The sequence below is a fragment of the Oryctolagus cuniculus genome, chromosome 15 (assembly GCF_964237555.1).
Source record: "Oryctolagus cuniculus chromosome 15, mOryCun1.1, whole genome shotgun sequence".
NCBI classification, from domain to species: Eukaryota; Metazoa; Chordata; class Mammalia; order Lagomorpha; family Leporidae; genus Oryctolagus; species Oryctolagus cuniculus.
This window is the reverse complement of record NC_091446.1, coordinates 46,877,318-46,894,918: the sequence shown is the minus strand read 5'-3', so window position 1 is coordinate 46,894,918 and position 17,601 is coordinate 46,877,318. Positions and strand designations below refer to the sequence as shown.

Genomic DNA, 17,601 nt, shown 5'->3' with positions numbered 1-17,601 from the left:
TCTGATTATCAACCCTTTATCTGTTGCATAGTATGCAAATATTTTTTCCCATTCTGTAGGTTGCCTCTTCACTTTCCTGACTGTATTTTTGAAGTATAGAAACTTCTTAATTTGATGCAATCTCAAATGTTAATTTTGGCTTTGACTGCCTGTGCTTCTGGGGTGTTTTCCAAGAAGTCTTTGCCAGTACCGATATCTTGCAGGGTTTCACCAATGCTCTCTAATAATTTGATGGTGTCGGGTCATAGATTTAAGTCTTTAATCCATGTTGAGTGAATTTTTGTGTAAGGTGAAAGGTAGGTGTCTTGCTTCATGATTCGGCACATGGAAATCCAATTTTTCCAGCACCATTTATTGAATAGACTGTCCTTACTCCAGGGACTGGTTTTGGATCCTTGATCAAATATGAGTTGATTGTAGATGTTTGGATTGATTTCTGGTGTTTCTATTCTGTTCCATTGGTCTATCCATCTGTTTCTGTACCAGTACCATGCTGTTTTGATTACAATTGCCCTGTAGTATGTCCTGAAATCTGGTATTGTGATGCCTCCAGCTTTGTTTTTGTTGTACAAGATTGCTTTATCTATTCGAGGTCTCCTGTGTCTCCATATAAATTTTAGCATCATTTTTTCTAGATCTGAGAAGAAGGTCTTTGGTATCTTGATTGGTATTGCATTGATTGCTTTTGGGAGAATGGACATTTTGATGATGTTGATTCTTCCAATCCATGAGCATGGAAGATTTTTCCATTTCTTGGTATCCTCTTCTATTTCTTTCTTTAAGGTTTTGCAATTTTCATTGTTAATATCTTTAACATCCTTGGTTAAGTTTATTCCAAGGTATTTGATTGTTTTTGTAGCTATTGTGAATGGGATTGATCTTAGAAGTTCTTCCTCAGCTGTGACATTGCCTGTGTATACAAAGGCTGTTGATCCTGCTACTTTGCCAAACTCTTCTATGAGTTCCCACAGTCTCTTAGTAGAGTCCTTTGGGTCCCCTAAATAAAGAATCATATTGTCTGAAAAGAGGGATAGTTTGAGTTCTTCCTTCCCAATTTGTATCCCTTTAATTTCTTTTTCTTGCCTAATATCTCTGGCTAAAACTTCCAGAACTATATTGAATAGCAGTGGTGAGAGTGGGCATCCCTGTCTGATGCCAGATCTCAGTGGAAATGCTTCCAACTTTTCCCCATTCAATAGGATGCTGCTGGCTGTAGGTTTTTCATAAATTCCTTGATTATATTGAGGAATGTTCCTTCCAAACCCAGTTTGTTTAGAGTTTTCATCATGAAAGGTTATTGTATTTTATTAAATGCGTTCTCTGCATCTATTGAGATAATCATATGGTTTTTATTCTCCAGTCTGTTAATGTAGTGTATCACATTGATTGCTTTGCGAACATTGAACCATCCCTGCATACCAGGGATCAATCCCACTTGGTCTGGGTGGATGATCTTTCTGATGTGTTGTTGCATTCTATTGGCGAGAATTTTATTGAGGATTTTTGCATCTATGTTCATCAGGGATATTGGTCTGTAATTCTCTTTCAATGCTGCATCTTTTTCTGGCTTAGGAACTAAGGTGATGCTGGCTTCACAGAAAGAATTTGGAAGGATTCCCTCTTTTTTGATTGTTCTGAATAGTTTGAGAAGAATTGGAGTTAGTTCTTTAAATGTCTGGTAGAATTCAGCAGTGAATCCATATGGTCCTGGGCTTTTCTTTGTTAGGAGGGCCTTATTACTATTTCAATTTCTGTCTCTGTTATGGGTCTGTTTAGGTTTTCTATGTCTTCCTGGTTCAATTTATATAGATTTCATGTAGCCAGGAATCTATCCATTTCTGATAGATTTCCCTGTTTGCCGGTATACAAGTCCTTGTAGTAATTTCTGATGATTCTTTTTATTTCTGTGGTGTTTGTTGTTACATTTCCTTTTTCATCTCTGATTTTATTGATTTGGGTCTTTTCTCTTCTTTTTTTTTAGTTAGTTGGGCCAATGGGGTGTCAACTTTGTTTATTTTTTCAAAAAAAACCAGCTCCTCGTTTGGCTGATTTTTTGTAATGTTTTTTTGGATTCAATCCTGTTGATTTCTTCTCTGATTTTAATTATTTCTCTTCTCCTACTAGATTTGGGTCTGGTTTGCTGCAGATTTTCTAGATCCTTGAGATGCATTGAAAGCTCATCTGTTTGGTGCCTTTCCAATTTCTTGATGTAGGCCCCTATTGATATAAACTTTCCTCTTAACAATGCTTTTGCTGTATCCCATAAGTTTTGGTATGTTGTGCTGTTATCCTCATTTCCTTCGAGAAAATTTTTTATTTCTCTTTTCATTTTTTCTATGAAAAACTGTTCATTCAGGAGCATGTTGTTCAATCTCCATGTGTTTACGTATGCTCTAGGGATTCCTGAGTTGCTAGTTTCCAACTTCATTCCTTTATGATCTGAGAAGCTGCATCATATGATTCTGATTCTTTTGAATTTGCTGTGTCTTGCTTTATGGCCTAGTATGTGGTCAATCCGAGAGAAGGTTCCATGTACTGCTGAGAAGAATGTAAATGCTTTATGTGTAGGCTGAAAAGTTCTGTATATATCTGTTAGATCCATTTGGGCTATAGTGTCATTTAAATCTACTGTCTCCTTGTTGATCTTCTGTCCTGTTGATCTGTCTGTTTTTGAGAGTGGAGTATTGAAGTCCCCCAGTACTATTGTATTGGGGTCTAAGTCTCCCTTTAAGTCCCTTAACAAATCTTCTAAATAAACTGGTGCCCTGTAATTAGGTGCATATACATTGATAATCGTTATATCTTCCTTTTGAATGGATCCCTTAATCATTTTATAGTGCCCCTCTTTGTCTGTCCTAACAGTTTTTGTGGTAAAGTTTATGTTGTCTGATATTAAGATGGCTACGCTCACTCTTTTTTCATTTCTGTTGGCATGGTATATCTTTTTCCAGCCTTTCACTTTCAGTCTGTATGTATCGTTGTTGGGAAGATGTGTTTCTTGTATGCAGCAAATAGAAGGGTTTTGTTCCTTAACCCAATCAACCAATCTTGTCTTTTAATTGGACAGTTCAAACCATTAACATTCAATGTGACTAATGATAAGTAGTAACTTTGCCCTACCATTTGCCAAATATATTTTCTAATATATGTTTTGAACTTCCTGTGATCTTTTGCTGTGAGGTTTCCTTCCTTTACCTTCTTTCATATTGATGACCATGTTTCTGTGTTTTTGCCTGTAGCACATCTTTAAGCATCTTTTGCAGGGCTGGGCGAGTAGCAACAAATTCTTTCAATTTCTGTTTGCTGTGAAAGGTCTTTATTTCACCTTCATTCACATATGAGAGCTTTGCAGGATATAATATTCTGGGCTGGCAGTTTTTCTCTCTTAGCACCTGGGCTATGTCTCGTCATTCCCTCCTAGCCTCTAGGGTTTCTGAGGAGAAGTCAGCTGTGAGTCTATTTGGAGATCCTCTGAGAGTAATCTGACGTTTCTCTCTTGCATATTTCAGAATCTTTTCTTTATGTTTCACTGTGGTGAGTTTCATTACAACCTGTCGTGGTGAGGATCTCTTTTGGTCATGTTTATTAGGGGTTCTATGAGCTTCCTGTACTAGGATTTCTCTGTCCTTCTCCAAACCTGGGAAATTTTCTGCTAGTATCTCACTAAAAAGGCCTTCTAATCCTTTCTCCCTCTCCATGCCTTCAGGATCTCCTAGAACCTGAAAGTTGGGTTTTTTAATAGTAACCTGTAGATTCCCAACAATATTTTTTAGATTTCTAATTTCCTCGTCTTTTCTTTGCTTTGACTGTATACTTTCCTGTGCTCTGTCTTCTAAATCTGATATTCTCTCTTCTGCTTCACCCATTCTCTTTTGAAGGCTCTCTAATGTGTTTGTCATTTGATCTATTGAGTTCTTCATTTCATTATGATTTCTGGTCACTATCACAGTTTCATGTTCTACTAGTTGTTTCATTTCACTTTGATTCCTCCTTAATATTTCATTTTCACGAGAGAGATTTTCTATCCTGCCCATTAAGGATTTCTGTAGTTCAAGAATTTGTTTTTGAGAACTTCTTAATGTTCTTATCAATTTTTGAGATCTGCTTCTTGTATTTCTTCTATTTCATCATCTTCATAATCTTGAATTGGGGTGTCTTTTTCATTTGGGGGCATCATAGTGTCTTCCTTGTTCTTATTACCTCGGTTTCTGCGTTTGTTTGGCATTGTGAAGATATTCTTTGGTTTCTTCACTGTGGTGCTTTTTCTCATTATACTACGACTCTAGATTAAGTGTACTGTCTGCTTTTGATGGATCCTTAGAGGCTGTGATGAGTGTGGCCAGAGAGCTCTCTTTGGTTCTTCAGGGTTAAGGGTGTGCCAAAGGTAACTCACCCAAATTGTTTTCTCTCTCTCTCTCTCTCTCTCTCTCTTGCTCTCTTTCTCTCTCTCTCTCTTTTTGACTCAGTTGGGAAGTAATTCCACACAGCTGAGTGGAATTGAGGGTAGTTGATATATGAGATCTGGCCCCTGTGGGTATTCGTTTGCTCTACCCCTGGGACCACACAAAGAGTTTATGCGGCCCTCAGTGTGGTCTCAAATTTCTCTGCAGTCTCTCACCAGGTTGCCAAGGTTACTGAGTCTGTGTACTCAGTGAGTTCTCGTCCCTCCCCCCTCTCAGATTTTCACAGTCTCATTTCGTTAGCTCCACACTTTCACTAGGTCCTAACCTCCTTTTTATTTCTCCCCACCAAAGTCAGGTTTTTCTGCTTGGCTAATGGCGGGCACCACTTTACATATGTAAATGGCGCCTGATCTTTGTCTTGCTTGGCTTCTTAAGGTGAGTGGAGAGAGAGGCTAGTGTCCGTACCGGTTCCCCTTATTTATTCGTTTTTTCTCTCCTCCAGTCAGTCTGGTGGTTTTTGTCTCACCTCCCCTTCCAGCGCTGGCATGCAGACTCTGTGGCTGGGCTTCCATGCGGTGGGCAACCTTGCTCTCCCCCTAGGTCCTCTGTGTCACATCCACTAGATCCGGAAGAGTTTCCTCTGCAATTTTTTCCTGAGCCTTTTCCTGAGACTACAATAACTCCACTTTTATTAAACTATCTTTTCCTGGACTATCGGTGTGTGCCCTCACTATTCCGCCATCTTCAGGAAGAATCTCGGAATATTTTGACTTATTTATCTATGCTTTTATCACCTCTTCCTCCCCAACGTTTGCTGACATCACAGGATCAATTTATGAATGGAAAGACATGTAGCACTCATTGACACATTTCTCAGATCTTTTTGGCAATTCACCTGTATGTTTATAGCCAAACATAAGGAGGACATGGAGAACAAGCACTCATAATACATCCGTGTAATGATGTTAATGAAACTAGTTTTAAATAAGTAGGAAAAATTGAACCATCATGTGTTGCAAGAAATTAGATATATTAAATCTTGCTGATGTGGTATCATAGAACTTATTGTATTTTGCTAAATCTTACTGAAGACTGAAAATGTGATATGTGAACACTGTGGAATCCTACTCAGCCTTAAAAAGAAAGAAATATCGTCTTGTGCAACAAAATAGAAGCAACTGGAAATCATTATGCTTAATGAAATATGACAATCCCTGAAGACAAATAGCATGTTTTCTCTGATATGTGGCAGTTAACAAAAACTGTATGAGAATGAAATGGACATTGTGATACGATTGCTGTTTTTATCCCTTGTTTACACTCCTGTGGCACTCTGATCTCCACTTTTTACTTCTTGAATATTATGGTTAGAGACTAATAAAAAATGAGAACTATTGATGTCTAAGGTGTATTATAAAAAAGAAGACTTTCCAAATAGACTTTTTTCTAAGCTTTACTGTACATTTTTCTACTCTGTAAACATCAAATTTGTAGTAAGCACTTATTAAGTACATGCTGTGCCTTAAGTTGTAGCTTAGATATGCACTATTTCATTTAATAACACCAACCTTGAGTTAAGTACCATTTTATTTTACTATCACAGGTGGGGTCATTTGTAGGATTTTTGGAGACAAAAATACATTAAATAATGTTCAAAATTACATAACTATGGATAGATTTGGTTTTTTTTTTTTTGCTCCAAATTCCAAGATCTTAACTATCAAATTATTTTCTTATGCAATACAATTTATTTGGAAAGAATTCCAGAATTACATTAACATTTATTGTCTTATCTGATTCTATACCAGTTGCATAAAGAATGGACTTCTGGTGTCATTTGTCCCATTTTATGGTTTCATCCACTGAAACATTCCTACTGCAGATGGCTAAAATTTTTAGAGATTTAGCGTCTCTCAATTTTATGGTTGTTAACCCTGAGTTTTTTTTTTATTTATTTATTTTTTTGACAGAGTGGACAATGAGAGAGACAGAGAGAAAGGTCTTCCCTTTGCCATTGGTTCACCCTCCAATGGCCGCCATGGCCAGCATGCTGTGGCCAGCACACCGTGCTGATCCAATGACAGGAGCCAGGTACTTATCCTGGTCTCCCATGGGGTGCAGGGCCCAAGCACTTGGGCCATCCTCTACTGCACTCCCTGGCCGCAGCAGAGAGGTGGCCTGGAAGAGGGGCAACCAGGACAGAATCCGACGCCCCGACCAGGACTGAAACCCGGTGTGCCGGCGCCGCAAGGCAGAGGATTAGCCTAGTGAGTCACGGCGCCAGCCAACCCTGAGTTATTTTTAAAAGTCTACAACCAGAGTACATTTAACACTGTTTAACTCCTTCACCCTGTTTATTTTGCAAATCAATCAAATTGTCTCAAAGGTAAAAATTATATTACATATATTTATATCATCCCTGATTCAGCAATAAATATTTTGTCCATAGTTTTGTTTCACTTTGATTTTCTCTGTTGAATCCAGCATACTTTTCATAAATTGGATGCTATATTTGCATCTGTGGGTAATACTGAGATGTATAGGCTCAGTAGACAATTGGCTTATCATAATTATGCCATTGGGCTAATCCTTTTTAAGGATTACAAAGTTCTGACTACTCCTGTTAGTACTGTCAAATCCTTGGTCTTTTCTCATATGAGTCAGTTTGCCTGGCTCTGGATAAATCCATTAGTTAGGAAATCTTGTTTTCATATGCTAAAGACTGAGAAACTTGGTCAAAAGAGTAAGTAGGATGGAGGAAGTACTTAAGAGATCCTTAAAGTAAAATGCAATATTTCAGTATATGCCTTATAGGTCTCTGGTTTTCACAGCTCTAATAGCATCACAATAGGTAGAGAAGGGAAAGAACTAGCATTTTCTTTCTCAACTTTGCTAGTATTTAGAAAATATGTCTCAAATCAAATCATAATATTACACTCACACATACACATACACACATTTTTCCTTTTCTGTCTCAACTAAAAGTAGCTAAGATAGAGACACCCAGTATATGTACAATGGAGAAAGAACACACAATTTATTTTTACTGTTAAATAGAGTTGACTGAAATATACAACAGAACTGGGGCATTTTAATTCCTCCAGTATATTAGATTTAACCTCCCTGCCATTAGGAGTGCTAAAGCAGGGCCTTTGTCTCTGTGGAGAATGCACACACCCGTGACCCAGCCAGGACTGAGTCTGCTGGGATTAGTTTTTCTCCCAATCTCACTCGATGGGGAGGAGCTAATGTATTCCATACCTTCCCCTTCTGATGATTGTGGCCATTTTTACCAACTCTCAGTGAGAACGTTAAAACTGAGAGACCTGCATTTTCTCAATATACTGCTTTTTCATTTTTTACAAAATTTACTCACTTGCTTCTCTCATTATAACATAATTATTATGAGTTGTGACTTTGCAAGGAAGCACATTAAAATGTGCATTCTATTCTTACTGAGGCACCATTCTCAGTGTTAGAATAGAGTAGACAAGAATTTCTGCTAGGATAGACCTTATATTCTAGAATAAAATTCTAGGGATAAAATGAACACAATATATAATTAAGTTTATGGAATTTAAAAGATAAGAGCTCTGGGGGAAAATATGGCAGGAAAAATGAAAATGGAGTGCACAGGTACTTAGAGTTTCAGCAGTGGTGGCTTTACAGAGAAGGCAACATTGAAACCAGGAATTAAATTGAGAAGATAAACTGCTGTAATCTGAGAAAGAATGTTTCAGCTGCAAAGAGAAGGGGCTCCAAAGCTCTGAACTGGTGTGTTTGAGGAAGAGCAAAGACGCTGGTGGTTCTGGAGTAAATTAATAGAGAAGGAATGTGGTAGAAAGGAAGTCATCAGGAGCACGGGCTGGTGCTTTGGTGTAGTAGGCTAAGTCTCTGCCTGAAGTCCCAGCATCCCATGTGGATACCGGTTCGTGTCCCGGTTGCTCCACTTCCAGTCCATCTCTCTGCTACAGCCTGGGAATGCAGAAGAAGATGGCCCAAGTGCTTGGGCCCTTGCACCCGTGGGGGAAGTTTCCAGCTCCTGGCTTCTGATCGGCTCAGCTCCGGCCATTGCAGCCACTTGGAGAGTAAACCAGCAGATGAAAGACCTGTCTCTCCTTGCTGTCTGTAACTCTACTTCTCAAGTAAATAAATAAAATCTTAAAAAAAAAAAAAAAACTGCAAGGGCAGAGAACACATCTGGTGGATGAGTTGTTAGATAACTTTGCTGTTGTACAAATATCAGTGCATTTGTACTTTCACATACTTCATTACAGTGTCACTAGATGATAAAATCATTAGGGCCAGCATCTTCTTTATTGTCCATTATTGATAGAACTGTTATGCAGTTTGCATGGTGGCAATTACTCTGAGTGAAATTAGTCACTGTTGGAAGAACCAGAATATAGTAGTGATATTAATAACCTTAAAATTTTAAAGAATTATTACAGATCCTTCCTTAAGAATACTCTGGAAGAAGCATATGAGAAATTGTACCAAATATTGATAATTCCCTATCGATAACTTATAATTTCATATCAATAGTTTATAACTATCAGTAGTGCAGGCTAAGTCTAGAGTAATATCTGTAAATGATGAAAAGCAATTTCAATATGTTTATACTTTGGAAACAGAAAATACATGATTTAATATGACTATCAAGGTATAGTTTGGAAACTGGTGCTGGAATGTAGTGGACTAAACCTCCATCTGTGGTGATAACATCCCATCATCCCATGTGGACATCATTTTGTGTCCCAGCTGCTCCTCTTCCAGTCCAGCTCTCTGCTATGGCCTGGGAAAAAAGTAGGATGACCCAAGTCCTTGGGTCCCTGCACCAGCTAGGGAGACCTGGAAGAGGCTCCTGGCTCCTGGCTTTGGATCGGCCCAGCTCCAACTGTTGCAGGCATTTGGGGAGTGAACCAGCAGAGGGAAGAGCTCTCCCTTTCTGTCAGTAACTCAGCCTCTCAAATAATTAATAAAATCTTTAAAAAAAAAAAAAGGGGGGGGGATAGTCTGATCAATTTGAATGTTTGAATTGCCATTAATCAGAATAAAAGACATCTAAATGAAGAGTAATTCAAATTTAGGGATATTTATCTGAATTTTTTTTTAAGATTTATTTTTATTCATTTGAAAGGTTACGGAGAGAGGTGGTGACAGAGAGTGAGGTCTTCCACACACTGGTTCACTCTGCAAATGTCCTCTATAACCAGAACTGAGCTGATCTGAAGCCGGGAGGCACGAGCCAGGAGCCTCTTCTGGGTCTCTTGTATGGGTGCAGGGGCCCAAAGAATTGGGCCATCTTCTGCTTTCCCAGGCCATAGCAGAGAGCTGGATTGGAAGTGGAGCTGCTAGGACTAGAACTGGCACCCATATAGGATGCTTGCACTGAGGCCTGGGTTTTTATCCCACTACACCACAGTGCTGGCCCTGAATTTGAAATACTGTTTTCCATCTAGTGTGGACTCAATGTGTTCATACAGAAGTCATATGTTGAAGCCTAACTTCTCAATGTGATAGTATTTAGAGGTAAGATCTTTGGAAAGGAATTAGATCTTGAGGATAGAGTCTTCATTAATGGTGTTAGCATCTTTACAGGAGATGAAGAAATCAGGGCTCTCTGCTCTATACTGTATATGCACAATGAGAAGCCAGTGGTCTGAACACCAAGAGTACACTCTCCAGACACCATCTGATTAAGGTATTGAATAGATGTTGAGTGTAAGTTTGAGGAAGAAATATGGGCTGTAAACACACAAATGAAGTACTATCATTTAAGTTCAATTTAAAACTTCGAGTCAAGTGAGATTCACAGTGGGCAGTTGAGGGAGAGGAGCACAGCTTTCACAAGGAAAGGTTGTCATCAATACAGTCTATTGTTTACAGTGAGCGAGTCAAATGGGGGAGATTTTCAAAAGAATGATTTGGAAGCGATGATGAGGAACACCATTTAAAGGAATATAAGTATAGGGAGAATAGGTTCTCATGACAGCTCAGTTTTTATTCAAGCAAAAAGTATTTGGGAGTGTTTTAGGACATAAAGCACTTGGCTCCTTTTAGAAAATGAGTTCCTGAGAGAATTGTGTTTGAATTATGTTTCTACAAATAGTAGTTTGTGATTTGGAAAATTCCTTAACTTTGTTAAGCATATGCTATTATAATCTATAAAGTAGACATCATAGTTTTCACCAGATAAAATTATTTTAACTATTAAGTATGATCAGATATGTATAGTGCTTAATATATAATAGAAGAATAAAATGATAACTATCATTATTTCTGTGACTTATGTTGAATATTTGCTTTATTTTAGATTTGTTTGCTTGATTGTTCCTTTACTGCTAGACAAAATTAGAATTAGAGGGCCATTTTTAAGTTGATTAGATACCTTTGTTTCCCAATGCCAAAAATTTTGTACAACAAAATATTTTTGATACTAGACTTGAATAGTTTCTCCCTAAATATAACAAAAGTCTAGGGAATTTTCTTTTTAAGACTTTTTAGAAGTGTGTGTGTGTGTATGTGTGTGTATATATATATATATATTCACACACACATATATCTATTACTCTGGGTGGAACTAGTAAATAAATACTCATCTTAAAACACTTCTAATTTCTTATTCATTTATTTATTTGTTTGAGAGTCAGGGTTGCAAAGAGAGAGGAAAAGACAGAAAAGGATCTTCTACCTGCTGGTTCACTCCCCAGATGACAACAGCAGCCAGCGCTGAGCCAGGTAGAAATTAGAAGCTTCATGCAGGTCTTCCACATGGGTGGAAGGTACACAAACACTTGGGCCATCTTCTGCTGTTTTTCCCAGGCCATTAACAGGGAACTGGATTAGAAGTAGAGCACCCAGGACATGAACAGGTGCCTAAATGAGATGCCTGTATCATAGGCGGTGGGTTTACCTGTTCTGCTACAAGGCTAGCCCCAAACTGTCTATACCTAACATAAACAAGAGACTCTGCTGTCCCATCTCTGGGCTAAGGCATTTCATTTTTTTTCTTAAGGTTTATCAATACTGTATTAGTAAAATCAGTATTGATGTTAAGATAAAAGAAGAAGTTTTGAGATTTATGACTTCATGTATTATTTTCAGATTTTTATATTTTAGAGTACATTTATATTTTTATTTGGCTTTCAGCTATCTTTCAAGTTTCAAATATGTTATACTGACATATTGTATATCATATTATTTGTATTTTTGGAATAGAGATAAACCAAGTTTCTTTTTAAATTAGATTCAATTTGAAATGCAAAGCTTATATAAGATTCACTAGTGACAAAAAATACCCGTCTTGACATAAATAGAATGGATGAATTAATTGATATTGAAATAACATTTTGTTAAAAGGCCAACACCTGAACCAAATCTTGCCTCAAGTAGTTTAATAACATAAATCCAAACTTGTTTGACTAACTCAAAAGAAAAATGATCGTCTGCATCTTTTGCTGATTTGTATCTCTTTCAGAGTCCTTAAGGGCTCCTATTTTATCTTAATGTCCTGTGAAATGTGTAGAATCATTCTGTACATAAAAAGTGCACTCTACCAGATGGTCTATAATGCTTGTTCATTTTTAACATGAACAGAATATTAATTTAGAGAATTGTTTTTCTTTTCTAAATTTCTTTCTTCTGATGTCTAAGAGCATTGTTTGCTTGGATAAATATTTCTATTGTCACTAATGATAATGCTGAGAAGTCAGTAACTCAAATTCAGATGCAGTAAGTAATCTGATGGGGTTGACTAGAAAGAATAATTGCTTTGATTTTTAAAGGTATTATTTGTGCTTCAAGAAAAAAAAAATCAAATACTAGAGTTGTGATCATGCTGTCAATCATACAACAGCAAACCAGTGTCTAAATTCCATTACTTTCCAGCTTCCAGAATTTACCATCATTGGATCATTTGGCCTAAGACAATGAACAAAACTGAGTAGCAAGCCTTTTCTTGGCATACTAACTGCCTTGCTGTTCCTCCAACTCACCTGTTTCACTCACTGTTCCCTCCACCTGGAACAAACCTTACTTAGCCTCCACAAGTAATTGCCAAAATTCCCCATGTTCAGAATGGCTGTCCTGGGTTCCTGTATATCTCAATGGAAATCTTCACCTTGTCCTCCTTATGTCATTCCTCAATTTTTTTATATTTTAGTAACCCTGATAAGAATATGAATAATATGTGTTTTAATTAATTATTTTGATCAGTCTCCCTGAATACAATGTAAACTGCTCCATGGCAGGATGTTTGTCTAGCAAAAGCCCTATGACTTAACACAGTATACATGCTCAGTTAATATCTGTTGAGAATTAATGAGTATTGTATTATTGTTTTCCACCCTTTTCACTTAGGTACATTGTCTAAGAGACGATGGTAGGATCTGGGCTGGAATGCAGGTAGCTTGCTCCAGAGTCGCCCTAGTAAGACCCATGAGAACAATCCAAAAGATAATTGCTATCACACTTTTCTCAGACCTTGAAGAAGAGGCTCAGATTTGAAACATAAGAAACATAAGAAATATTCTTAAACTAAGGAGGAATAATTTCTCTTACATTGTGGAAAATACTGAATAACACTACCGTCTGTCTATCCATGGTTAAATAGTTTACTATTATAGCTTGATAAGGAAGATAAATCTTTGTACTAAGTAACTGTAGCTAGAACGGTGGCAAAATAGTATTATCATTGACGTCTTTTGCATTTTCTATTTACTAATAAAGTTACTGTGAGGCTTAAATGAGATAAAGCATGCAGAACTGTAATGTACTTCCTGATGTATTACAAGTTATTTTGAGATGGCCAGTTAGACTCTCATGTAGAAGAAATGTTTTGAAGTGCTCTACAAGTGCAGATAGGGCACATATACACACATAATCAAATATTAATACTTGAAAGATCATGGCTCCTGTTGATATTTCCAATTATTCATTTAATGTGTTATCTCTCCTTTGCATATTGGCAAAAAGAGGTATTTTCATACAAGCACTAGCACATATATGTGTCTTGGGTAGATTTCATAACTGTGATGCACTTAGCATTCTTGCACCTTGCTTTTTTGTCTGAGAAACTATGAATCTTCTCTAATAACTACACTATTTGGACACAGGCCCTGAAACAAAAGTATTGGCCAACAGGATAAAATGAAGAAAACTATTAAATATTTTCTTCCAAACTATGGTTCTTCAAAATTTCTAACATAAACACAATGTCACATAGGAATGAAGTAAACAAATTATTGAGACTCCCGATCCTTAAAAGCCTGAGGTATTTAAAGAGTTAAATAAAAATAAATATTTCAAGGTACGTCAGGAATTAAAAATAATGTACATTAAAAAATAAAATGACACAGCATAGAAAGTGTTCTCATTTCACAAACATAACATTAAATACTAGAGTAGATCAGAGAAATTAAAAGGTTAAAGGTCTATGTGGATTTATAATTGCTTATACAAAACTGTGTTTCAGGATTTATTTTTCTTGACTTTTATGAAAATTCAAGATGTTCATTATCCTTCAAAAATAAATAAATGAAAGAATTTTATACCAAAGGGCAAACCAAAAGAACTTAATAATATCTCCAACAATGTAACAATCAGAAATGAGCAACTGAAAGAGAAAAACAAGAGAAAAAATAATCTAAGCTCTTTGATAAAATAGTCTCATAAATATACTACAATTCTTTATTCAAAAGTTCCTTTTTATTTATTTTTTAAAAAATATTTATTTGAGAGGCAGAGTTATAACAGAGAGAGAGAGAGAAACAGAGAAAGATCCAAATAGAAGCCAGGAGCCAGTAGCTTCTTCTGGGTCCCCACATGGGTGCAGGGTCCCCAACACTTGGACCATCTTCCACTGCTTTCCCAGGTCATAAGTAGAGAGCTGGATTAGAAGAGCTGCAGCTGTGACTCAATTCGGCACCCATATGGGATCCCCGTACCACAGGCAGAGGCTTAACCTACTATGCCACAGCACTGACCCCCCTCTTTATCTTTTGATGATACTTGTCTACCAAGTGAGAGAAAACATTGGGAAAACACCCTAGCAATAATTACCTATCCTGTTGGGTATATTTTTTAAAGATTTATTTATTTAATAAAGAGAGGGAGAGGGAAGAGAAAGAGAGCCAGGAGTCAGGAACTCCATCTGGGTCTGCCATGTAGGTGGCAGATGGCCAAACACTGGAGCTGTTTTCTGCTGTTTTGCAGGCACTTTAGCAGGAAGCTGGATTGTAAGTGGAGCAACCAGGACTCAGACTGGCACTCTGATAGGGAATCCCACATAGCAAGTGTCAGGTTAGCCCACTATACCACAATACCAGCCCATGCTAAAGCAATCTGTTGGTTATGTATTATTCTTTGGTTTCCATTGTAATTTATGTGATAGATTTTAAAATTCTAGATTTAAATGGAGTGTTTCAAATATGGTTCCGTATTTTATTTGTTTTAGTATTTTGATACAAGTCATTAGAAAGAAGAGAGAATGCAATAGTCTTTATATATTAATTAATTAATTAAATCTTGTCCCAGAAAAAAAGTGATAAATTTGTCCACTTAATTAAAACTGATTTAATAAGGGTTCAGATTTGGTGCGTTTACCATTTTAAATTGACGATGTGTGTTACTCATCTGAAGGTAATTCAAGTAAGCAATGGATTTAAATCTGAATTTCAGAGGGAAAGGCTGGCTTAGAGGCATAGGTATGGAGAGTCTTCAATATATAGATAGTATTCTACTTTATGTTTTTACTAGAGATTGAGAGAGAGAGAGAGAGAGAGCTAGTCAGCCAAACTAGATCCCACACAATTAATAAATGGGATCTAGTTTTGAATTCAGGCTCTTTGGCTCCCAATTTAGAATTCTTAACCAGAAAGCTTTACTAAGTTGAGTTATTTGTTTTTGCTATACTCCTTTTCTTTAAAGATGTATTTATTGATTTGAATGGCAAAGTGACAGGAAGTGAGAGACAGAAAATGTTTATATGCTGGTTCACCTCCCAAATGTCTGCAACAGCCAGCACTATGCCAGACCCAAAGCAGGCAGACAGGAACTGCACTTGGATCTCCCACATTGATGCAAGAGCCCAATACTCCCAGGAGTGCCAGGAGAAAGCTAGATCAGAAACAAGGAGTAGCTGCAGATATACTCTGATATAGAATATGGGCGTTGCAAATGGCAGCCTTGAGTGCTGGGCCACAGTAGTCACCCCATCTTACTATATTCTAGGCAAATAGAAAAAAAAGTGCTGAAATAATTCCTTGACACTGTAATTTTTTTTGCTTTGAAGACATTTGCTTAAATTATAGACAGAAAAATTAATGAAGGTAAGTAAATTAAATAAGTAAAACTAAGGAAAGTTTTCACTGTTTCTTCATCAAGTAAGATTTTATGTACATCTAGAAATCCTGGGAACAGATAAATTATTTAAGTAAAATCTTGGTATTAGGGTATGCTTTAATCTTATTCGTGGAGGCTGTAATGGATATTCTATGCTAATAGTTTGAAGCTTTATTATTGTGTACTTTATAGTAGCCGTATAAACTACTAGATAATTGAATTTCCTTTTCTCTCTGAAGGCAACTGATAGAGAAGGAGACCCAATAATATATGCCATTGAAAATGGAGATCCTCAACGAGTTTTTAATCTTTCAGAAACGTAAGTTGGAAATGATTTCTGCCTTGATTTTTCCCTTTTTAAATCTTGAACATTGCCCTCTTACCAAGAGAGGACTTCTGATCAGAGTCTTTGAGCAGTTTGTAGTTTTTTTCTTTCTTGTTTTCTATGATTATTCTATGAAAGCTAGGAGGACAATTCTAAACCCAAAAATCTTATCCAGGAGACCATTTATTTATTCCTAACATTGTTGATGTGTAAAATCCATTGAGGTGGAAATACTTCATTTGCAGGCATAACCTGGGATTAATTAGATTCCCCTCAAGTTGACAGCTTCTCATGATAAGAAGGGCAGTTCTACAAAGAGTAAGTTAGCACCGACTTGTTAATTCAAAGGACGTCTTGTAAGGCAAGGACTGTCATAGCATATTTAAGGTTCCACAGATGCCTATTCTTCATTTTTTGATTGTGACACAGTCTAAAATTGATAAAAATGTTTAGAATGCATGTCCACACCAAACCTCTTTGTATGGACCTCTCTGAACACAGCAGACAATGTAATTCCTATCCACTGCGAAAACTGGAAACAGGCATAGAGAGAAGGTGTCGGGTTTTCAGTCGGATCATTTGCTTATCCTCTGTAATGTCAAGCTGTGGCTGTTGTACTGTCACATGTGACTGGCTACAAAGGAATAGTGCTTGCTATACCCTGATATTTTCATGCGATTGTGAGTGGTTTTACTTCCTGAAGGAATGGGAGTATTAATCTAACACATGATTATATAGTGAAAATGTTGACAATTGTGCTAATCACTGCATTAGTCTTAGGAATATATATTAAACAATGCCAAATCCAAGAACCACATGGGGAACTTAGTATTTTGAGAAACAACTACAATTTCACATTGGATAAGATTTCCAACCATGAACTAGAAATTCCTGGGACCCAAAGGTATTATAAATACTATGCCCAAGAATTCTAGATTTCACTAATAAATAAATTTCTATATGGAAAGGCTTAACTGTGTTGAGTTCCCCCCAATGGAGATATCAAAGTAAAAGAAAATTAGCTGTAGTTTATCATGACCATTAAACACATACACACGCACACACACATGTACACACACACATACCTTTTAAAGGGACACCTCACTGAAGTTTACTTGATATGGGTGTGAGGATAAGCACACAAAATCACTGGGAGAGACTTATGAATGCAGATGTCACTAATAACATTTAGGGTCAATTGGTTTCCCCCAAAGATGGGCCAGGATGACCAAATAAGGAAAGAATTTCCTTTTCAACAAGTGAAGCTGGGGCAACATGCAAAATAGTTAAGATGGATCTCTACATCGCACTAATCACAGACATTTGCTCAAGGAGAACTATGGGTTTCAAGAGAATAGTAAAGACTATATAACCATTATAAGAAAATGCAGATATAAATCTTTGTTACTTGAATTAGAAATGCATTTTTATCTTGACACAAATGCACAAACGATTGATATAGTTAAGTTGGAATTCATGACTTTTTTTTTTTTTTTTTTTTGACAGGCAGAATTGTAGACAGTGAGAGAC

At 36.9% G+C, this 17,601-nt stretch overlaps 1 protein-coding gene across 1 annotated transcript in view; it reads left to right on the top strand.

Annotated features, from left to right (window-relative positions):
- The window catches only part of LOC100356485 (protocadherin-15), a 1,660,811-nt gene that overhangs the window by 1,353,699 nt on the left and 289,511 nt on the right, over positions 1-17,601 (top strand). The window contains 1 exon segment of the mRNA XM_070057681.1: positions 15,986-16,065. Within this exon segment, the coding sequence (XP_069913782.1) occupies positions 15,986-16,065 (80 nt within the window).